The sequence below is a fragment of the Watersipora subatra genome, chromosome 1 (genome assembly GCF_963576615.1).
Source record: "Watersipora subatra chromosome 1, tzWatSuba1.1, whole genome shotgun sequence".
NCBI classification, from domain to species: domain Eukaryota; kingdom Metazoa; phylum Bryozoa; class Gymnolaemata; order Cheilostomatida; family Watersiporidae; genus Watersipora; species Watersipora subatra.
This window is the reverse complement of record NC_088708.1, coordinates 33672674-33696713: the sequence shown is the minus strand read 5'-3', so window position 1 is coordinate 33696713 and position 24040 is coordinate 33672674. Positions and strand designations below refer to the sequence as shown.

General features: G+C 37.2%; 1 protein-coding gene across 1 annotated transcript; it reads left to right on the top strand.

Annotated features, from left to right (window-relative positions):
* Window positions 1-1085: 1085 nt before the first annotated feature.
* LOC137404337 (patched domain-containing protein 3-like) lies at window positions 1086-23926 on the top strand. Its single transcript, XM_068090535.1, has 19 exons — window positions 1086-1216; window positions 3040-3286; window positions 3595-3665; window positions 4489-4617; window positions 5379-5532; window positions 6835-6935; window positions 7240-7360; window positions 7469-7592; window positions 7825-7997; window positions 12638-12889; window positions 13368-13548; window positions 13763-13936; window positions 14865-15109; window positions 15218-15379; window positions 17303-17419; window positions 17758-17902; window positions 19264-19385; window positions 22578-22754; window positions 23547-23926. The coding sequence occupies exons 1-19, from the start codon at window positions 1122-1124 to the stop codon at window positions 23670-23672; spliced, it is 2916 nt and encodes a 971-aa protein (XP_067946636.1). The 5' UTR covers window positions 1086-1121; the 3' UTR covers window positions 23673-23926.
* Window positions 23927-24040: the final 114 nt, after the last annotated feature.

Here is a 24040-nt window from a genome sequence, read left to right as displayed (position 1 = left end):
GAAACAGCCTGTGATTCTAAACAACAATATGGTACCAGGGCTATCAGCAGACACAGTCCTAAACAACAATATGGTACCAGGACTATTAGCATAAACAGCTTGTAGTCCTAAACAACAATATGGTACCAGGACTATTAGCAGAAACAGCCTGTAGTACTAAACAACAAAATGGTACCAGGGTTATCAGCAAACACTGCTTGTATTATTAAACAACAAATGGTACCAGGGCTATCAGCAGACACTGCCTGTATTATTAAACAACAATATGGTACTAGAGCTACTAGCAAAAACATACTGTAGTTTTAAACAATAATATTATACCAGGGCTATTAGCAGACACAGCCTGTAGTACTAAACAACAATATGGTACCAGGGCTATCAGCAGACACAGCCTGTAGTCCTCAACAACAATATGGTACCAGGGCTACCAGCAGAAAATGCCTGAAGTCCCAAACAACAATATGGTACCAGGGCTAACAGCAGAAACAGCCTGTAGTACTAAACAACAATATGGTACCAGGGCTATCAGCAGACACAGCCCACAGTCCTAAACAACATGATGGTACCAGGACTATTAGCAAAAACAGTATGTAGTACTAAACAACAATATGGTACCAGGGCTATCAGCAGACACAGCCCACAGTCCTAAACAACATGGTACCAGGACTATTAGCAGAAACAGTATGTAGTTCTAAACAACAATATGGTATCAGGACTATTAGCAGAAACAGCCTGTAGTCCTGAACAACAAAATGGCACCAGGGCTATTATGTAACTACAGCTTATATAACTACTTTTTATCACACCTGACTACTCTTAAACTATATTTGTATTAGCTTTTGACGCAGTGAATTACACAAGAATACAATGAGAAATAGAAGATAACACTGCACTCTTATGTTCTGAAGTATTGATCGTACTCAATGCCGTCCAACGGGCACGCTTTAATCCACGCTATATCATTGTTGTATAAGCTTCCAGGAAAGTCGGAGCGTGCTGAGCCCTGAGCTACGCAGAGTAAAGCGCGCAGTTGTAAAGAGGCGTAAAGCTTCTACGTTCTACCAAATACCGCGGCTATTAACCACCTTGGGTGACTTGTAGAGCAGTAAAACAGTGTCTCTATGGATTCGAAGGCACCGGAACCTGCAAGAAAATCTACTTGTCTACAGAGAGCCGGAAACTTTTTAGCTGGAGGGTTAGAGGCTATCTACTTTCGGTTAGTTTGTCTGTGACTCTCTCGATTTACAACATACATAGATTTAGATTGTATCTCTTCAACTATTGGGTGGTCTGTTATTGGCATGCGGTGGACAAGAATAGCTGTAGGTGTGTCACCTTATTGAATATATCGCCATAAAGTAACTTTGGAATTCAGCTGGTCAAAGAGAAACATTTTAGGAAATCCAAATGGTTGATGCAATCATAACAGATTATTGCAAACTCTCTATCTAAGGTCCTCAATATACTGCATGTAGAAGATGTAAGGCCTTAGGGACAGCTGTCAGTCTTATGATCTTGTCCACTTTATGTACAAATACTAACTTTATGAGTTGTCATTATCGTCAATTAATTATTAATATTAATCGTCAGTATTTAGGGTTCTTACACCTAGTCTATTTGTTAAATTATTAATAGCTTATATTTATCGCCAGCCGCTTCTACTAAAATGTTTGAATGTTGCACCGAGTGCAGGCTTTTTTTGCGGTCAGATGAATTTCTCATGACTTGACGACGTGGCTTGTCAGTCAAAACTTACATATAGCAGAGTTACAAGAGTAAAGTGATGAACCAGCCTAGTAAATTATTTTCCTAGATCGATGAATAAAGTTAGGTAAAAGCAGAAAGCACTGTGGAATTATAACCCGTAGGAATAATTTAAACAAATCTTTACACTTCTGCATACAACGATTTACGTTAAAACTTTAGTACATCGGGCATTGCATTATTATATGATTGTATGTGTAGATATTATTACATATAATTATGCATGTATAATATAATTTATTGATTAACTTAATACTTCTGCTCAGTACACTGAACTCTCACACACAAGTTCTAATGTATACCTGTAGGTGGCCTCTAGTAGTCAGACTGCTTTACAAAACAATAAATTTAATTGTGCAGCTAACTGGAGACAATGACTTCTTATTAAAATATCGAAATCAATTGCATTCGTGTCAGTGTACTGTATTAGTAAATGCAATCAGTGGCATAAACACAATTGAATACAGAACTACAATTTGAATGGTTAAGTTCATCCTGTAAAGTTAATTCGCTACACAACAATAGTCTCCCGGCCTGCGTTCTCATTCTTGTAGTCGTGATCATGCTTTTAGTTCTTCTTTAACAACGGAATCGTGTGCCCAGTTCAGCTTTAAGCCTTCAGCATTTTGCATTCAAATGATCAGCATGTCCACTGCAAATCTGTACTCAATGTACTAGTTTACATGATGCATCTCTCCAGCCTCGGTGTTATTTGTTTTTCTTCAACTCCTACAAATTACCTTTTTATCTGCTAATCTTCATGCACCGACCTCAAGCTTACGTTTGCTAACCGCTTAGTCCATAATACTATTGCGAAATGTTTTGGATTTTTTTTCAATCTTTGTGCAATATTCTTAAATTTTTTTGTCTAAGCTTTGTGAGGCATTCATTTGATATCCTTTCCATCTGTAGCTTGAGCCCCCTTCACTAGTTTTCTTATATCACACCTGCACTTACGGTAAATAATCTCCCGCCATAAAACAATCAACCCTAAGCCAACTTTTTGCTACGGCATAGAGCTCACAGTCAAAATATTCTTTGCTCGCTAAAATAGTTTGTTTTCAAAAAGAATTAAACGCGTATTGCTGGAACAAAGTAAATGTAATTCTAAGTAGTAGTGGCATGCAAAACATGTTAGTCTTTAGTGTAATAAGTCCTTTTTTTAGCTCTGTCATCTCAGCCTTAGTGTTGCCAGCTCATCGGTTGCGCATTTACACACTTCTAATATATTGTCTTCAGTAGTTATACACAAAAATATCATTGCTTCCTTTGTAGACTCGGTGTTGCTATAGCGAAGCGTCCAGTTATAACCATCATTTCGGTGATAGTTGGCTGTCTCGCATGCACTGCTGGCCTTGTGAATTTCTATGAAGTTGATCCGTCTGATCCAATATGGGTCGATCCTCAATCTATGTATATTAAACACAAGCAATGGGTCGACGAGAATTATCCCTCTCAGCTCAGATTGAGCTTCTTTATAGCTGAAGCTAAGAATGTTCTGGAGAGAAATAGTTTGTTGGAGGTGAGTCATGTTAAACTACCTGTTATATGCCCAGAAGATACGACCACTGCTGAAACAGTCATTTTAGCTTCTCTTCTAGCTGATTTTTTATTCGCAGTGATATTATTAGTTTTTACATGTTTAAGTAAAATAGTTTTATCGAGTAGCATTAATATTAGTACAATTTCTATAACTACCCTTATTCTGCTCTGAATCACTAAAACAATTTCAATCAGCTCAATGACTGTCTTCCAACTACCAATCAACAAAGTGGCCATTTTATTAGTAGGTGTGAGTGTTAGTTTTAACTCACAGTCTTGTGGTTTTAGCTCTATGATCTGCATGACCAGCTCATCAATGTGTCCGGCACGGGATACACCTATGAAGATATATGCACAAGGTAGGGTGAAGCATGCAGTGAATATTAATTTGCGCTTCCATAGATGCAAATTCAATCCTTCCATAGATGCAAATTCAATCGCTGCAACTGTAACATCGCTTGAACACAGACTGTCACACATTTGCTGCTTGATTCTCATGAGCCTTCCTCACGGTTGTTCATAGTAAACACTGAAATGCTAACCTGTTGATGCGGTTGTAATGTTCTTGCCACACTGTTGTATGAACACATGACCTGTTTAAAACTCTATATTTGTTTATATTTGTCTCTATTATTGTGTTGTCGTCGTACTATCTACGGCCTTATGCCCTGATATATGATTAACTCTGCCACCTGTTAGTCACAAACTTGATTGCGAGCGTCTGCCATCAACCTTTGGTTTTTCACATCCCTTTCCACAGTTCTTACCAAAATGGTAGTTTAGTGGCCCTTGACAGCCACACAGCCCTTGACTGGTGAATCTGAGTTGTTTATCTAATTATCTGCAATTTAGTTGCTTACTAACAACTTCAGCTTACGGCTGATGCTTGTAGTTATAGAAGGTCTTCAAAGTAGCACAATTCCTGCAGTGTATTCAGATGGATGCCTGCAACCGATTTTTTTGCATTTTCTATCAGTTTTAGACAAGTGTCTAACATAAATTCCCATTAACATTAAATCCAACTAAACTTCAAGTTCGGTATTTGCACAACAACATGTCAGACATTTAAGGTGTTGTTCAGAATAATGACTCAGAAATACTTGTTTTTGCTAAGAAAATGGTGTTCCACAGTAACTCCACACTTCTTTTCATAGCCTCATGTACTTGTATTTCTTTTCAAAGGTTTGGAAGAGGAAGTACAGCAGAATGCTGGTCGACCAGCATCCTTGAGTTGTGGAGCTTCAACAGAACTCACATCAGTTTGCTCACCAGCAGTGAAATACTTGACACTATAAACAACGTCACTCAAAGGTGCATATTATTTGCCCATCCAGACCATTCATTATATAATCATTCATGTTTTTAGTTGCTCAAATTTGCTCATAAGACAGAAGATGACCTTGAACTTCCTTATCTATATGCAAAGGCATGTTTACAAAAGTCACAAATCTAGCCTTTACTTTACTTTAGCTAAAGCTTGTATATCAACTAGTACAGTACTAGTACTAGTATCAACTAGTACTAGCATCAACTAGTACAGTACTAGTATCAATTAGTACAGTACTATTACAGTACTAGTACTAGTATCAACTAGTACTAGTATCAACTAGTATCAACTACTAACATCAGAGCCTTAGAGAATGTAGAGTTGCACACACAATAGAATTTGAATATTTATCTATCATGTTGTGATATAATGATATTTTTCTTGTTGACTATCAAATTTTCATGTTTCTTTAATTGATTTCTCAAGCTATGTTATTGAGCACTCACTTGACTTACCTTCACTGATCTACATATTTCGACTACCCATTTACAAAAACCTTGGTCGGTGCAGGTATGATTGCGATGAAGCATAAGGTTTTTGAACAACTTTATGGTAGTTATATCTCATCTGTAGGAGAAAAAACAGTTTGAGACGCCTGGTTTTGCCACGGCAACACTAGCGTCTCCCCATGATAATCCGAAAGTATAGCTGTGTACCTCCTCTCTTAAGGGGCTAGGGTTGTGTTATTCTTATGAATACAAGAATAGTGATTGCTGTTTATAATTTGTGTTGATTATGTTCCCAGTCCAGTAACCAACGCAGATATCAACATTGATTCTTACTTGGGAGGGATAAGCCGAGATGCGTCAGGACGCGTTTCTGCTGCGAGTGCTGCCCTTTTTACTTACTTCATGCAAGGAACCAATGCATCTGCTTCAGAATACCAAGAGGAAGATGAGGTTTGTTACATTTTATTCACTTGTGTAACTTATGAATAAGACTCACTTGAGTATTTGTATTTAGCTATTGTATGTTAACTCATCATAAACAAACATCCAAATGCTCAGTTTAACATAAAAAAGTCTGCCTTTACTTATTCTTCCAAAAATTTTGTTCACTATTTGGCTACCATATCTGTTCTAGTATCTGGTTAGGATGTATAGATGGCCACAATGAATAGAGTTCTTGTCAGTTGATATTCAATTTATTCGTTTAATTGTGCCCTGTATACATCAAGCCATGCATACCATCATGGTAATTATAAACAGAAAAAGGATGTGCACAAATGTTAAGAAAAAATATACAGGGTGATTAGTAGAAAAGCACAGGCAAATGCATTAGTTGAATTTAACATGTGGTATTAAAACTTACAAGCGCTAGATAGTGAGATATCCTCCAAACACTAGTACGACTTGCTCCAGTTTAGGTAGGTGAGACACACTAATGACTAGCTGTTATGAATCATATAGCATTCTGGAATAATAACAATTAAGTACATTTCAATACATGCGCAAAAAGATATTAAAATAGAGCAAAATTACATGTAACAATGAACATTGTTAGAAGCTAAACTGTTTATATTATAAATAATCTTAAATGCTTGTGACGAAAAGCTAAGCTTGTTAGTTTGATGAGAGATAATATTACTTGCAGCAAATCAGAAGCAGTATACATGTTTTCTCGGATGATGAAGTTTCTGCGATTTGACGATTAGTTCTATAAGGTTTGGGTCTCTGCAGTCTCTAAGTCCTGTTCCTCGTACTCTCCACACTCATTAGTGGCTGACAGTTAATTGGCATTGCCAAAGGCATGAAATTTTAAGGTAAATCACCAAAAACTACAAACATTTTTGCAAATTTTTTGATGGTTTCCTTTGTTTGTCAACAAGTACTCGGTGTCTTTACGAAATTGAATTTACGAAATTTACGAAACTGAAGCGATGATAATTTTTGAAAGAGACACAGCTTTAGGTTTAAATCGGGCTGGAGAGTGCCTGTTTACATGTGGATTGTTCACCCTGCAGCTCATATCTGTTACTCAAGTATGTTACTCATACTAATAATGTAGCTGATAACAACTAGTACAAACAGACCAAACTGCATTCTTTTGTTACTACGGAGACATACTGTTATTACATCCTGCGTTATATGTAGGCCGCTGACCAATCTGTTACTCGTCATTGATTAAAAACCGATTTCCTGTCACTTTGTAACTCAAAAATTAATTCTATGTTCCTTTTAGCTTACATTGCTGATTTTTAGGTTACGTTGGCGACACAAGCGTGGGAACTCGAGTTTGTTGATATCGTCAATAATTGCTCTGGGCAAAGAGTTGAAAAATGCTATGCCCTTGCCGCACGCAGGTAACTTGCTGCACGCAGGTACCGTATAAACTTTCAGCAATATTCTTTCAGTTACTAAAGCATATTCACAATTTGATGAAACTATAAAGTATCTAATTATTGGATTGTCAGAAATCGAAGAGATGTTCAATCCCTTATAATTACAGTAGTGCAGCAGCACTGCTCATATGTTGGTGTATATTATACATAACAGTATGAGCTGGTATATTTATTAAGTTACTATCTATATGCAAAACCATAATAATATGTCTAAACTATGCTGTTATATATCAATGTATCACATGTTGTTGTATACTATTCACAGCTTTGGAGACGAGGTTGGGAGCAGCATACTAGGAGATGTAGCTTTCCTATCAGCAGGTTACATTCTAATCATTCTCTACGTAGCCCTGATTCTCGGGCGCTTCAACTGTATTGAGATGCGGGTGAGTTACCAACCCTTCATCTATGTTTATACAGCATCACATGCGGCAGTAGACTATAACATAAAATTATAGTTTGTCTTTGTTGACACCTTACCAATACCTCTACAGGTCTACCTGGCTATAGCAGCAGTCATTGCCGTGGGTCTGTCAATAGCAGTATCCTTTGGCCTTTCATCCGCCTTTGGAATTGGCTACGGCCCAGTACAGTCCATTCTTCCATTCCTATTATTAGGTATGCAGCCTATACGCTCTTTTCCGTTACATACTATACATGTATATCTCAGCAAGGATGTCCATATGTGAGCATGAACAGGAAGTGGACTGAGCTTGCTTTGCATCTCTCAATGGTTTACAAGAATCACACCAAACACAAATTAGCAATGTTAAAGACTGAAAGTTGTTAAAGGTTCAGTGCATCTGTTTTTTTACTTAAACTCTTTCTAGTTCATATACTATCTATGCAGGCCTCGGTGTGGATGATGCATTCGTTATTATCCAAGCTTGGAATCGTCTGACTCCAACTGAGCTATCGCTGCCTATAGTAGAGCGCTCAGGTCGAGCTCTGAGGCATGCTGGAGTTTCTATCACTGTTACATCTATTACTGATATTGTTGCTTTTGGAATTGGAGCTACAACGGTAAGCAGCGCAGACTATGTCCTCATCAGCTAGGCCATAGCTTATACCTATTCTCCACTCTCTCATGATTCACGGAATGTACCATTTTTAGTTGAACAGCATTCGAGGCAGATTTTATGTTTATTTTAAAAAGTTCTTTTTGAAAGATTAAATAAATTAACCAAGTACGAAAGTCAGAATTGTCATGTGTCTACTCAGAATCAAATCATGCAATAATCTGCCTAAAGTTGGAATAAAGCAGGGATCAGACTTCTTTACATGAAGAAGTCTGTTTACATGAAGATTACTTCTTGTATTTCTTGCATGGTCTGATGGTGTTTGATAGTTTCTTGTTTACTCTTTTGTCTGACAGAAGGAATTTTTTGGGTTAACATTTAGTGTAGCTTATGGGAGCTTATAATTTCTATTGTTCAGGCAAATGCTCATACCTTTTTTACTGTCTGGTCACATACCAATGTCCTAAATAACAAAAGCATATTGCACTTGGTTAAATACTAGCCGAATGCTTGGCGTTGCATGGGTATTAAAAACAGCTTATATACAGTTGCAATTAATGTAGTTGCCTACAAGTCCAAACAAACTAGGTGATTTTATAACGTGCGTCATGAGGACCGCGGAGATATCGCTGGCATGTACCTAAGCGCACTTGAGCGATTCACCATCAAATGATAACGTGGGCACTCTAACAAACTGCCAATAAAATTCCGTATCATTAGTTTCTTCGGAGTGGTTAATAAATTTAGGTAAGTCAATATGGCATCGTTTAGTCACTGGCGCAAACAACTACCGCTTTTGTTATTAGGCCTATCTCACTTTCACTTATTTTACACTACAAGAGGACATAAGAAAATAGCGATTCTTGTATTTTTAACAGTGATATGTTGCAATTTTTATATATAATTTACTTTATAGTATTTTTTTATATTTAATGTATTAAAAATTTACCATTCTCAAGATGGTCAACCTGCGCCACGATTGACTCCAAATGTTGGTTTGCAGCTGGGTTTTTTGCAATTTTTTGTGTTATGTACAGGATTGGGAGTGCTTTTATTAAATTTATGACCAATTCAGTGTTCGTTCTGATGATGTTTCAATCGTAAAAACATAGCAAAATGTTGCTGCTGTACGTTGGTGAGCATCGATAAGAAACAATTACCTGCCATAAAAATTCATTCTGAGAAAAAACCAACCAATCGAAATGCATCTCGCTCGCGATAAATTTGTGATAGAGAATGTCTAGCATTATCGCTCTGCATGAGATCGCTGAGCGAGTTCTAGCGCAGATTAGTGCCAGGCAGCGCAGCATTGCGCTAAATATCGCTAAGTGTGTTTTTACCTTACCACTTGCCATTAGCCTAGTCTGGCACATTGCCAGAGACTAATTTGAGTACGCTACTATCTGCATTGCTAAACTTACCCTAGGATACTTATATTTCGCTAGTATTTAGTTTAGTGAGTAGCACACAGAGTAAAATTTCGCTGCAACTTAATTTCGCAGATCTGATGAGTGCGAAAATATAGTGATGTGAAAATAAATGCAGTAGAATAAACATAATTGGATTTTTCAGGTCCAGTTCACTAGTCAAATTTTTTTTTCAATTTGGGACTAGTTTGTATTTGTGAACCGCGGGTAGAAATGTGTGGGCAAGATGGACAATGCAACTTGATCGCTTGCTGCTATTTGGTTCTTGGACTATCAATGACGTCTAGGTCCTTGCCCTTGCCGCCATGACTGATGTGGCACCAATATTATATTTCAAGTATTTATAGCATGCGGTGGCCATGGCTCAAGGTTGTTATTGTTTTTGGTTGGTAATAAAATTCATCGCTACAATAATAATTATTAAATTTTATGACTTTCCTTATCAGACTCATCCTCATCAGTTACAAATTCAGTGACTAAACTATTATCATCATCTTCCTCGTTTGTCTTGGCTTTTCCACAGGCCCGTATTCTCTGGGGCGGCTGGCCGGCTGAGCCGCCCCAACTTTTTAGGAATTTTTGGCAGCTAAGTACATAGTGTATAGTGTATAGTCAAACTCGGAGAACTCGCCCTTGGATAAAATGTAAAATTTTATCACGAACACTTGGTTAACTCGAACGGATTTGTTTGGTCCGTTCCCACGTAATGATAAACTGCTTTAGATAACTCGACCTAAACATCATTAACTCGAACAGTTATTTGCCCAACGGCTACGGGAACGGTTTTTATCGCTGTAGAGTATCACTTTATTCCAAGCCATAGAGATAAGCGTTAACTTTTAATAGTTCTTGGGCGTCATTATTATCATGATTAGCAAAATATTTTTTTAACAACTTTTATAAAGGTTTGCAAAAGGTCAAGTTTTACCGAACATCCATTTGGCAATGGCCCAACGAAAGCGTAAAAACCTTCGGATGAACTAAAAATAAAATCGGCAAAATTGTTCTTTGTTGAAACGCTCAAAAGAAAAAAGATGTCTTTTTTCTGAGCGTTTCAACTGCGGTCAAGTTTAGCCTATTTTAATCTGAAAACGTCCTAGCAGTCACATCACCTAAAACAAACAAATCTCAAATAATAGAAAAAATGTTTATACTTTCCGATAGAATCTTTTAAAACTTTACGTAAGATGCTCGGTTGTGGCCCTACATGAAAGAAACCTGTTGAGGGGGCTGATACTGCCCCTCCAAACCCCCAGATGCTCATAACTAGTCGCCTAACATTAGCTGCCCCAATTTGCAACCAGGGAATACAGGCCTGCTTTTCCAAAATAACTTGTTATCTCAATTTGCTTTGCCACACTGCTCAGTCGGCGTGTTGGCTGTGGTGAGTTAAGCAGAAATTGCCCAATGAGCCCAACCACGCACAAAGGTAACCTGAATTTCTAATATGACGATTTTATTGTGGATATCAATGAAAAAAGCTATTTAATTTCGCGTTTTCGCTCGTTCGTTATGATAGTTTAGTTTCGCTCATGAAATTTCCGCGAGATGAATGACTCCGTGAAAATGCGAAAGTTAGATGACGCGAATACATAAGTGTCCTATGGTAGTAATATGAGCCATGTATGGTGGCTGGTCGCGGCCATTTAAAAACCTCGTAATCTCGACTTGAGAATTATTACATCTCGCCCAAGATGTTCATAATCTCGGGTCGAGAACACACGAGTTTTAAGAAATAACGACGTCTACGCTGTGTCGGGTAGATGTCGACTCGAGATGCCGACTCGAGACTTGAAATTCGTGTGTTCTCGACCGAAGATTATGAACATCTCGGGTGAGATGTAATAATTCTCAGTTCGAGATTATGGGGTGTCTAAATGGCTGCGACCAGCCACCATAGCCAACAGAGCAAGCTTTAGTCACGTTGTGTTGCGTACGCAGAATGCTATGCTTATTTTAATCGACATAACGGCTGATATTGCCTCAGAATTTGATGCATCTCACATAGCTGAATTGGTAAGATATTTGCCTGGTGAATGGAAGGTTCCGAGATCAAATCCAGCATGCAATGAATGTCTCATTCCTAAATTTTAATAGCTATAGCTTGACAAACCAAAACCCACACACCACGCGCGCAACGCGCGCACCGCACACACACACCGCACACACACACCACACACACACACCACACACACACACCACACACACACACCACACACACACACCACACACACACACCACACACACACACCACACACACACACCACACACACACACCACACACACACACCACACACACACACCACACACACACACACACCACACATTGTGATTTATATATATAAATTGAGAACTGTTGTCAGTAGATACCATTGACCAACAACTAGTCACACCATGTCTTTCACAAGTACGAGTCCCCAATTGTTAGGTAAAAAGTTTCTATGAGAAGAAAACTCCGAAAATATTTGCCTACTCACAAATGGAAACAGGTCAAATGTGTGTAAGAATTTAACAAACTTTATGGGGACTTACATATTTTTTCACACACCCACACTCACAGATGTTCTCGTACAATTGCAGGCAATTGGGGACAGTGCTCAGATTTTGTCGGGAGTTGGATTAAACTATATATTTTTTAGTTTTTTATAAGAAAAAAGGGTTTAAAAGATTGGGGACGTCCCCAATTTCCGAACGTCCCCAATTTGTCTGTTAAATTCCGGTGTGAGTCCCCAATTGCATGCATTTACAAGTTCACACCACACACACACACCACACACACACACCACACACACACACACACCACACATTGTGATTTATATATATAAATTGAGAACTGTTGTCAGTAGATACCATTGACCAACAACTAGTCACACCATGTCTTTCACAAGTACGAGCCACGCCCTTCACAAGTACGAGCCACGCCCTTCACAAGTACGAGCCACACCCTTCACAAGTACGAGTCAAGCCCTTCACAAATACGAGTCACGCCCTTCACAAATACTAGTCATGCCTTGTGCATCACTAGTCACACCTATTGCAATGGCTTGCCATGCTTTTATAATTGTGAGCCTTATCTACGAGATTATGGACAGCAGATGACAGAGATTATGCACTAATACTATACTACCTGTAACTTAGTATACTAACTCACAATCTTTACCTACCGGTATGCTCTATTATAAATTGCACCAAAGTGACAAAATATCTTTTTTTACAGGTGCTGCCGGCATTGCGAGATTTCTGTGTCTATGCTACCATTGGAATAATAGCTGTATTCATCGTGCAAGCAACCTTTTTTACCGCTTGCGTTGTTCTGGATGAAAGGCGCAGACAGGCTCGTCGCAATGGTTGCTGCTGTTGCTACGTCCACAAAGAAACGTACACCCCAAGTTCTTGCAGTCAGCGAGACCTGCAACAGAAGGTCTTTGAAAACTTCTACGGACCTACTCTTCTTAAACTGCCTGTTAAGGTGCAGAACAGCTTAACGATCTCATGTATTTTCCTCTTTTAAGCAATTTTAGGACTAATGCTATTAATTACCGCTAGTGACTACCGCTAGTGACTACCGCTAGTGACTACCGCTAGTGACTACCGCTAGTGACTACCGCTAGTGACTACCGCTGGAGACTACCGCTAGTGAGACTACCGCCGGTGACTACCGCTGGTGACTACCGCTAGTGACTACCACACTGCTAATAACCGCGAGTATTACAAATCTCTAGTTGCTAGCGAAAGCGATTTCTTATTAACTAACTCATCGATAATGGTGACTTATTTCAACTAGATCTACGATACTGACAAGTTCATGTCTATGATTTGCGATTGTAAGTTCATCTATTAGAAAATCATTTATTCTGAAGTTTTTATGGCCACTCAGTAAGAGCGGAAGGTATTGAGCTGTTCTTATCAAAAATAGGCTCTAAAGAATTTGCTGGTTTCTACTGCAGATCATAATACTACTAGTATCTCTGGCCTTCCTTGGCTTTGGAATTTACGGTGCTGTCTTCCTAAAACAGGACTATGATCCTAATGTGTTTATTCCTAAAGACTCCTATGTTAAAGATTACGTGAATAGTTATCAGGAGAACTTTCCAGAACTTGGAGTTTCTACTGGCTATATCTACACGTGTAAGTTAAAACTTACTAATATTTTGGCTCCATAATTTTAAGTGAATTGGCGTAGTGAGGTGACATAGTTAGGTGGCCTGTGTACTCATCGACAAGTCACTTTCGGTTTCAGTGCTTTCTTTACTGTCCGTTTAAAAGCGTTGATAAATAACTTTAGCGAGAAAGATTGTTAATGCTGAAAGGATGAACATAATTATACCTTGCATTTGTCCAGATAACATTAACTACTATGAAGACCACAGCAAGATAAGTGACATGGTAGAGAGCCTGGAAGCGGATCCATCTGTAGATGGTGATTCGGTTGACTCATGGCTACACGGTTATACTGAGTGGTTAGAAAGCAGCATGAATGTATGTCCATGGATCAAATCACACGTCAATTTAACAAGTAAGTCAGTTTAATGACTGTTTAGCACTGTGTAACTGATGACTATCTTTATGATCATAAAAAACAATTCTCTATTTGACATGTTGAAGGCTGTGCGAGACAGCAATGGTAGCGATGGTGAGAAAATATATAGTATATGGTAAACAGCTCTGCTTTCCCCATTAGTTCTGCTCCATGTGCATCATACATTTCTATATCCTCCCTCCTGCTCTACTTTCCCTTTTCAGTTTGCTAGTCATCGTCATCAGTAGAGTACTCAGTGGTGATTAAACTAGCTACCAGCTGATGAGTTGCTGACATACTGTTTGCTTGATTTCGCTTTCAAAATGTATAAATCTTCATTGAAAAAGTTTTCTGTTCTGTTGCTTTTGGTTGATGGTGCTGCAACTTGGATCATTTAAAGTTAATATATTCAGTGTTTGTATTATTCCTCGATTCTCGCATTAGCTATATACGCTGACCCTGACACCTACTATCTTATTGTAGAGAATATATTTATAGTTACATAAAGAGCTGACCACTAGTGCTGAGCCCTACTAAAGTGGCTAATATATATAAGGGCAGCACCTGACATGTCATTTTAGTTTGGTCATCATCTTCTCTTTTGCAGTAATTTTATTTCTTGGTACTCGGTCCTTAACTTAGCAGACCGTTGCAATTTTTTAATCTTTAGCATCAAATAGGTAGTTATTTAATGTAGACCATTTTAGCACATCCAGTATAAGTAATATGACGTTTTCATTCACAAAAGCAATGTTTTTTATTAAACTGTCAACTAGCTCCATGCCTAAATTTTTAAAAGATATCAAGATAGAACTATAAAGCAAACTAGTTGCATATAGTCAAACTGACTTGAGATAGTAAAGTTCTACCAGTGATATTATGAATCTAGGTGTGTAATCGATCACACTGACTTGTCATTCTATAGCAAAGTGGCCATTAGATGAGCGAAGATTCAACATGCTGCTCACACCTTATGTGTATATGTCGGCTGATGGCAGAAGACACATCCAAGACGTCAAGTTTAATGAGACTGATGAATTATCAGACGACGCAGTACGACCAGCTAACACAACTGTTTCCAACTTTGTCAATGCAAATCTTACCCATCCTAATCTCACCACACCTGAGATACTCGATGCAGAAAAAGATTTTGCTGCTAAGTCCTTTGTGGTAAGCGACAGCAATTGGTTCGCTTCTAGTTTTAAACCTCAACTCACCTTAATGTTGCAGAAAGATCAGTATTGCTTTTAATTTAAAAGTTTCTTTCCTATATTCTAGACGACTCGGATTCCCTTGAACTTTGTCAACTTGAAGAACTCGAAGGTAAAGGTCAAAGCGATGGATGACACACGTGCCGTTGTAAAGCAGTTCTATACAGATGATCAGGCATTTATTTTCAGCAGAGATTTTGAAACTTGGGAAACTGATAAGGTCATACAGGTAAATGTCAGTGTGTGATTTTTCATGTCTTTGACACTTCGATAGTATTTCATTGGCTAGAATTGTCTTGCCTTTAATTTGCTAGTATGTGGTGGCCTGGACTTGTCATCTCTTTGAATTCATAGCCTTTAATGATTGGAGTTTCTCACACCTATGGTTCATTAGTATTTGATGGCTTTGACTTTCTATATTTCAGATTTAGTAGCATTTATGGTCTAGATATGTTATGCTTTGACTTGAAAGCATTTTACAATGCGTACTTCTCATTCCTTTAATTTTCCAGCATTTGGTGGTTTAGATTTGTCAGCTCTCTTTTAATAATATTTTTCAACTCTGACTTACTACCATTATAAGATCTGAGTTTTTCAGCTTTTGATTTGCCAGCTGTAGCTGGTCTTTATAATGTTTGGTAGTTATCTCGTATTTGCTTTGTGTTTACATTTCATCAAAGCATATTAGAGAGCTACAATACTTTGTGTTTAACAGTTCTATCGTTGAAACTGGACATGCAAGATTTTCATAGTGTGAAATGTGCTTTTTCACAAGTGACTCTGTTAGTTTTGAAAACAGATTGAATTTCAAAGAAATATTTTCAACAGTTCAAAAGCATGTTGCACATTGTTGAAGGAGTTGAAATGCAACTTTTCACCTTGTAACTCACAGTCTAGGCAGAGAGTGTAACTCACAGTCTAGGCAGAGAGTGTAACTCACAGTCTAGGCAGAGAGTGTAACTCACAGTCTAGGCAGAGAGTGTAACTCACGGTCTGGGCAGAAAGTATAACTCACAGTCTAGGCAAAGAGTGTAACTCACAGTCTAGGCAGAAAGTATAACTCACAGTCTGGGCAGAGAGTGTAACTCACAGTCTTGGCAGAGAGTGTAACTCACAGTCTATGCAGAGAGTGTAACTCACAGTCTAGGCAGAAAGTATAACACACAGACTGGGCAGAGAGTGTAACTCACAGTCTAAGTAGAGAGTGTAACTCACAGTCTGGGCAGAGAGTGTAACTCACAGTCTTGGCAGAGAGTGTAACACACAGTCTAGGCAGAGAGTATAACTCACACTCTAGGCAGAGAGTGTAACTCACAGTCTAGGCAAAAAGTATAACTCACAGTCTGGGCAGAGAGTGTAACTCACAGTCTAGGCAGAGAGTGTAACACACAGTTTAGGCAGAGAGTGTAACTCACAGTCTAGGCAAAGAGTGTAACTCACAGTCTAGGCAGAGAGTGTAACTCACAGTCTAGGCAGAGAGTGTAACTCACAGTCTATGCAGAGAGTGTAACTCAATTTAGACAAAGAGTGTAACTCACAGTCTAGGCAGAGAGTGTAACTCACAGTCTAGGCAGTGAGTGTAACTCACAGTTTAGGCAGAGAGTGTAACTCACAGTCTAGGCAGAGAGTGTATTTCATAGTCTAGGCAGAGAGTGTAACTCACAGTCTAGGCAGAGAGTGTAACTCACAGTCTATGCAGAGAGTGTAACTCAATTTAGACAAAGAGTGTAACTCACAGTCTAGGCAGAGAGTGTAACTCACAGTCTATGCAGAGAGTGTAACTCAATTTAGACAAAGAGTGTAACTCACAGTCTAGGCAGTGAGTGTAACTCACAGTTTAGGCAGAGAGTGTAACTCACAGTCTAGGCAGAGAGTGTATTTCATAGTCTAGGCAGAGAGTGTAACTCACAGTCTAGGCAGAGAGTGTAACTCACAGTATAGGCAGAGAGTGTAACTCACAGTATAGGCAGAGAGTGTAACTCACAGTATAGGCAGAGAGCGTGCACTTGATGCATGGTCTTGATAACTTGCATCAGTTTTGAAGGAACATGGCAATTCAACTTGTTATGAAGTTTTCTACTTGATGGCTAGCAACAGTGTTTTTACAGAACGTCTACTTGATTTTGTAAAGACTCCCCCATTTTCTTTGTAGCAAGAACTCTACAAGAACCTCGGGCTAGCTTTTGGATGTGTGATAATCTTGACATTGTTTTTAATAGCTGATGTCGTGACATGCGCTCTCGTTTCAGCTTGCGTACTGGCAACACTGGTTAGTATATACATGTAATTATTTTTATAGAGCTTCTTGCTTGAACATGGAGGAACTATTATGAGACAGTTTATTGGGTTAATGCTGCCACATGTCAAATTTAGCAAGGTGATTTTGTAGCCATAAAACCGCTCAACTTTGGTCAGTAGTAAGTTTTAGTACCAAACAAGAGACAGCTTAGCAATGTTCTGTTCTTAACTATTTTCTCTCCTTTGTTTAGTTGAGTGAGAAAAGCAGCATCTACTATTACATATACTAAACAATTGGAAAGATTGAATGCTTATAACTATGAACAGTTTCTAGCAACTGTATGCAATGAAATTATATTTGTCTTGCAGGTTGAGGTTGCTGGTTTCATGTACTTCCTAGGGTTGACTATAGACACAGTGACCTGCATTGAGATTGTGCTCTCTATTGGGCTAGCTGTAGACTATTCTGCGCACATTGGACACAGTTTTATGACAGTCAATGGCAGCAAACAAGGTTGGTGCAGCATACCTAAACCTCTCCTTTTTTGGTCTAGGTTAGTTAACCTAGCGGTTAGCTGTAAAAATTCTAGCATCTGCCACACCAAGTAGATCTGGCTACACTCACTGATGAAATGCTTCGCCAGCATGTAGTATAGATAGGTATCCGCTGTGGCTACACACTGATGCTACTTAATTACGAGTCGTCTTGACAAATAAATTTTCAGTATCGTCAGGAAATGTATCACCCAATTTGAATCATCGAAGGTTTGTGATAGCCATAGCATCTGTGCAGCTATTATATTTGTGTTGCTATATTTTGCTGAAGAAAAAAGTTGTATGTTAATGATGAAAACATTAGATATTTACTGTTTACTAACTTAATAATATGTGTATTATTATAATGGTGTACTATTTACTAATTTAATATATGTATTATTATCATGATGTACTATTTACTACTTTAATATAGGAATTATTATCATGATATACGGTTTACTAATTTAATATATGTATTATTATCATGATTTACCATTTACTAATTTAATATAGTGTAGGCCTATGTATTATTATCATGATTTACCGTTTACTAATTTAATATATGAATTATTATCATGATATACGGTTTACTAATTTAATATATGTATTATTATCATGACTTACTATTTACTAATTTAATATATGTATTATTATCATGATTTACTGTTTACTAATTTCATTGTAATAATGAAGGAGAGCAGTCAGATGGTAAGAGTGATGATCGTTGTTAGACAAAAGAAAAACCACTGCAGTCAAGTTTACATAATAAAATAGAAACCAAGGAAATGACATCATGATATTCTGAACTAAGATAAGTAAGGTACTAACGCCTTTAGCAGAGGTCTGATACCTTTGCTTTCATATACTGGCATCTCAGAGAAAGTGTTTGGAGTTTTACGGTTATGTCTATTCACATGTCATGCAGGCCTATGAGCTATTCTGTTTCAGCTATTGCTTTGTTTTGGGTGGTCCAGCAAACTGGGTGGACTCTCTCTCTCGCCTAGATAGCTTGTTGACAAGCCAGTGTCAAGTTATGAATGGTTTAGTAGTTAGTGTAAAGTTACTAGTTGTTTACTAGTCAGTGTAAAGTTACTAGTTGTTTACCAGTCAGTGTAAATTCACTAGTTGTTTACTAGTCAGTGTAAAGTTACTAGTTGTTTACTAGTCAATGTAAAGTTACTAGTTGTTTACTAGTCAGTGTAAAGTTTCTATTGTTTACTAGTCAATGTAAAGTTACTAGCTGTTCAGTACATATGGTAAATGTTTATGACATGACTATTTGTTGTACAGTGTTGCACTGGTTTTACAAAACTGTCACCAGCACCTGCATATTTGTAGAGAGGGCCTTGAAGACTTTGGGAGACATTGGCCCTGCTGTCTTTAATGGGGGAGTGAGCACATTCCTTGCGTTTGTACTGCTTGCCAACTCCAACTCTTACGTCTTTGATGTTTTCTTTCAGGTATGTTATCTGCACTGATCACACAACCGCTAAGGAAGTATAAGGTGGAACTGTAATGGCTGTAAGACTTTGTGTATTAAAAAATTTCTGCAAAATTTGTAAGCTGTGGTAAATTTTCAAAAGTAGCCAAAGAAGTTAGGCAACTCCTGTAACAAAAAATTATTTGCAGAAACTTCTGTTCGTTCATACTATTGCAAAAGCTTCTTTTTGCTGAATGTTAAATAAGTTACTGCTAAAGACTAATTATAACTTATGTCGTGGTTTTTTCAATATTATGTTTATAAATCGTCTGAAACTATATTTCACCATCATTAAAGTCTAACAGCACACAAATGATATGATTGAAAAATGTGTTTCACTCTTGCGAGTTATTGGTATCAATGGCTCCAATAGAAAAGTGTTTCTTACATTGAATAACTATTTAAACTTTTGCTAAAAATAATTATAAACCGATTATCAATTGTTTAAATGTAACTGCACTTTGATTGCAACCGCTATGCCCAACTTTGATGCTGCTGTAATACTTTGCATGAAATGCAACTGTTGCAAATAACCTCCTTGTACAGGAGTTGTCTAACCTTCATAATTACCGTAAAACCTCTAAATGAATGCCACCTCTATTTAAACACCCCCTCCATTTGCTCACCACTTTGACATTCTTTGATCCATATTATCCCACAATAGCAAGTGATCAGTAGAAAAGTGTCCACAAAATCATACTAATAATGAACCGTTTCTATCAATAACAATTAATTCTCTCGTTGGCCAACTCCAAAGCTTTTTGTTTTTTTTCCTTTAAAAATTGGAAAGCAACTCTGTAGAAATATACCTAATTAATATCTGTTTCAGGCAAATAGTAGTTCTTTGTTTAATGCGGTCTTGATACTTCGAAGTATATAAAAACTGGTTTACATATACGATGGTATCCAAACAACTAGTTTTAGGCTTGACGTTGTACTTAACGTGTATGCGGCTAAAAGTTTATCATTACATGTATTTGGGCGAAATGCAACATGTAAAAGTTTTACCCTGCTAAAATAATTGTTTCGGCGCTAATATTGGCTAGTTCAGTGATGCAAAAAAGAGTTGAGGTCAGAAAACATGGTGGAAGGTATTGAACAACCCGAAAATGTTCGCTCCATCAAAAGCAACAATCTCATCGCAACTGGCCGAGCAAACGATGCACATATTTTTGTTTCAAACACATTAATTTCTGTTTCCGCATGTACTGTAAGTATGGTTTGTTTACGTCACTTGTTCATAAATTTATATATTTGTAGCATTTGTTAGATTATTGGTATATAACTTATAAATTTTCAGATTTATAGCATATTATTTGATAGCATCATTGCAGTAATCTGATCTTATGATGGTTCGACGATCGTAACTCCTCTGCTACTGCACATAAAAAGCTGGTCTTGGCTGCAAACTGTAGCAAATACATCAATGAGTGCAATGAACTTTTATGCAACTTTGGTAAACATAAATATAAAATAAAAATATGTCTTCAAATTTAATATGCAAAAAAAATGGAAAGCTCCAACTAATTGAAAAGCAGAACATATAGACTCTGATTTTATTGCAGGTTAACTGCAAGCAATAGATATTAACTGGTAGAGACATTTTTTCCGGCTTTTCAATGTATATTTATTAAGAGATCTTTGGCAAGTTGGAGGTAAGTTAGCAGATTTATTGCATCTAAAAGGGTTAAGATCACTCCACCAAAAGGAGAGAGCAAATTATAAATGACATTTGCTTTGCCCGTGAAAAGGCTGAATTTATCTTTCCAAAATTCTGACAAACCATTTGAAAAATACAACAATGCCGGCCTCTATTTGAATGCCACTTTTATTTAAACTAACCTACTAAGCCACGCAGCTTACTAGCGATATATTGTAATAACTGTGAACATAATTATTACATCAGTTGAAATAGGCATAACGACGTTGTGTAATGTGTAATGTCACACAAGCTGGCTGCAAAGCTTCACGGCTCACGTCTTCACGGCTCCTATAGTAAGTTGAGCTTTATAGGCAAGTTAACAATTTAAGTTACTCAAATTAACCGGTATGCTAATTTTACCATTGGTTAGTCAACTTAGCCAATGACAATTACATCACCTATCACTGTTTATAAGCAGTTTTTTATTATCCGGTATTCAGCTAATAATGGCATAAAAGTAGATTCATAAAGTAGATCAATGACTTATAAGGTAGATTCATAAGGTAGATCAACGACTCATAAGGTAGGTCAATGACTCATAAGGTAGGTCGATGACTCATAAGGTAGATCGATGACTCATAAGGTAGATCGATGACTCATAAGGTAGATCGATGACTCATAAGGTAGATCAATGACTCATAAGGTAGATCGATGACTCATAAGGTAGATCAATGACTCATAAGGTAGATTGATGACTCATAAGGTAGATCAATGACTCATAAGGTAGATCAATGACTTATAAGGTAGATCGATGACTCATAAGGTAGATCAATGACTCATAAGGTAGATCAATGACTTATAAGGTAGATCGATGACTCATAAGGTAGATCAATGACTCATAAGATAGATCGATGACTTATAAGGTGGATCAATGACTCACAAGGTAGATCAATGACTCATAAGGTAGATTGATGACTCATAAGGTAGATCAATGACTCATAAGGTAGATCAATGACTTATAAGGTAGATCAATGACTTATAAGGTAGATCGATGACTCATAAGGATGATGTTAAAATGATGATCTCTCATGATAAAAGCAAACAAAGAGATTTGCTATAAACGATCTGAGATTACTAGAGCCACTATCGTAATTAATTAGGAACATAGGTAATGGTTAAAGAATAAAGCCACAGGATGGGAAAGATAACAACATCCCACCCATATTTAAAAAAGAAAATCACAAGGACTACAAAAGCTATTTAGGTATTGCGGAAAAAATGTCTACTACTCCTCAACACATGGACTGAGAAACAGTAGAGATAATAGTAGAATTAAAAGCAAGGGCTTTTTTAGATTTTTAGAAAAGTCTAGATAAAGAAGTGTATGAGTGGCTCATACGCCAAGCTGATACCAAAAGAGTGATACATTTCATAACTCCTGGATGCTAAAAATTAGTTATGAAAAATAAGAATATAGGTCAACACCAATCTGTTATGTAGCTGCTGCTCTATTGATGTGCTGACTTACAGGTAAACCTGTTGGTAGTTGCACTCGGTCTATGGAATGGTTTAGTGCTACTGCCTGTTTTGTTAAGTCTTCTTGGACCACCTCCCTACCTCTCTGTGCAGCTCAACTCCCCTCCAAGTTCCAGCCTTAAAATATCTGATTTAGCTGCTGATAATCCTGCTATCGAGGCTGAAGTCAAGGTATGACAACTCGTATACTAACCTTTTTGTTTCGGAATTTTTGTAGAGTGAGTAATTATGAAGTAGAGAAAACAAAGTGGCAGTAAACATATATTTTATGTGATATACATATTTGATTTCTTTCTTAATCAAATTATCTAGGCATTTCTATCAACACGCTTAATATGTTGGTACATAAACATATAAGATACTATGAAGGTTACACTCGCATCTGCAATTATATCTATTTGTAACATGTAGTCTTTTTATAAAATTGTACATGACCTTCATTAAAATCATGATGTGAGATCACATACGCCCTACTAAGACCCCACATGGCTGTATGCTAAGCAAGTTTTTCACTAGAACAGACAACTCCATGTAAACCTTAGTAATAAGTATTCAGCTCGAAACCCATGCATTATCTTAATAGTGCTATTTATATAGAATATTTTCATGAACAATGTCTTTTCATGAACATGTTAAAAAATACATGAAAAATATACATGTCTTTTTATATGAAAAATGATTAAAGGCCACATATATTGCTGCACTTACACTAACAATTTATTACAATAGCCTTTATGAGTACAAAACTTTTTTCTATCAGTGCAATTTTAATATTTAAATAATTGCATTCCAAACAACTTTATGACAGCGTTCAAGTTTGCAAGGAGAGAAGATTGTACTTGGCTTAAATAATACTGATGCATGAAAACTCTGTAATAATTTTACATTCAAACAGTTTCTTTATAAGAACTTTATTTATGTGCTAACAAAGTTTTAAGACTGAATTAATATTTTTATATGCAGGTTTCAAATGACGACACTGAAGCTCAGAAGGTCGTAAGTATAGAACCTGAGAAAGCAAATGAAGACAGCATAAGAGAAGAGGACTTAAGCTCAAAGAAAGCTTCGGCAATTATCAGTTTACCTTAAACAAACTTAATTCTATTTTTTGCCAAAGGTATGACTAGTTGATCTAGTGCCAGCAAGTCATTTTCAAAAATAGTATATATTTTTATAGGTGTTCGAAGTCATTGCATTGGCTTGCATATCATTTCATCATAAGAATTCGTCAAGATAATTTTGCTCAAAGTACTTGTGTATCAAATTTTACCTGAACTTGTTATATTAGCCTACTGTGATGAAGCAATATTTTTTTAAAGATTGAAAAGTTAAAAAAATTCCAAACTCTCTAAAAGTAGTCTTTTGATTAATTCATATTAAAGTAGTATTCATTTAACACCGAGCAACAGATTGAGTGACATATCGAGTGACAGATTGAGTGACAGATTGAGTGACAT

Coding starts and splice junctions, on each gene's coding strand:
- LOC137404337 (XM_068090535.1), top strand. CDS start 1,122: ATGGATTCGAAGGCACCGGAACCTGCAAGAAAATCTACTTGTCTACAG. Junction 15,110..15,217: donor TTGCTGCTAAGTCCTTTGTG/GTAAGCGACAGC, acceptor CCTATATTCTAG/ACGACTCGGATTCCCTTGAA. Junction 15,380..17,302: donor AAACTGATAAGGTCATACAG/GTAAATGTCAGT, acceptor TTTTCTTTGTAG/CAAGAACTCTACAAGAACCT.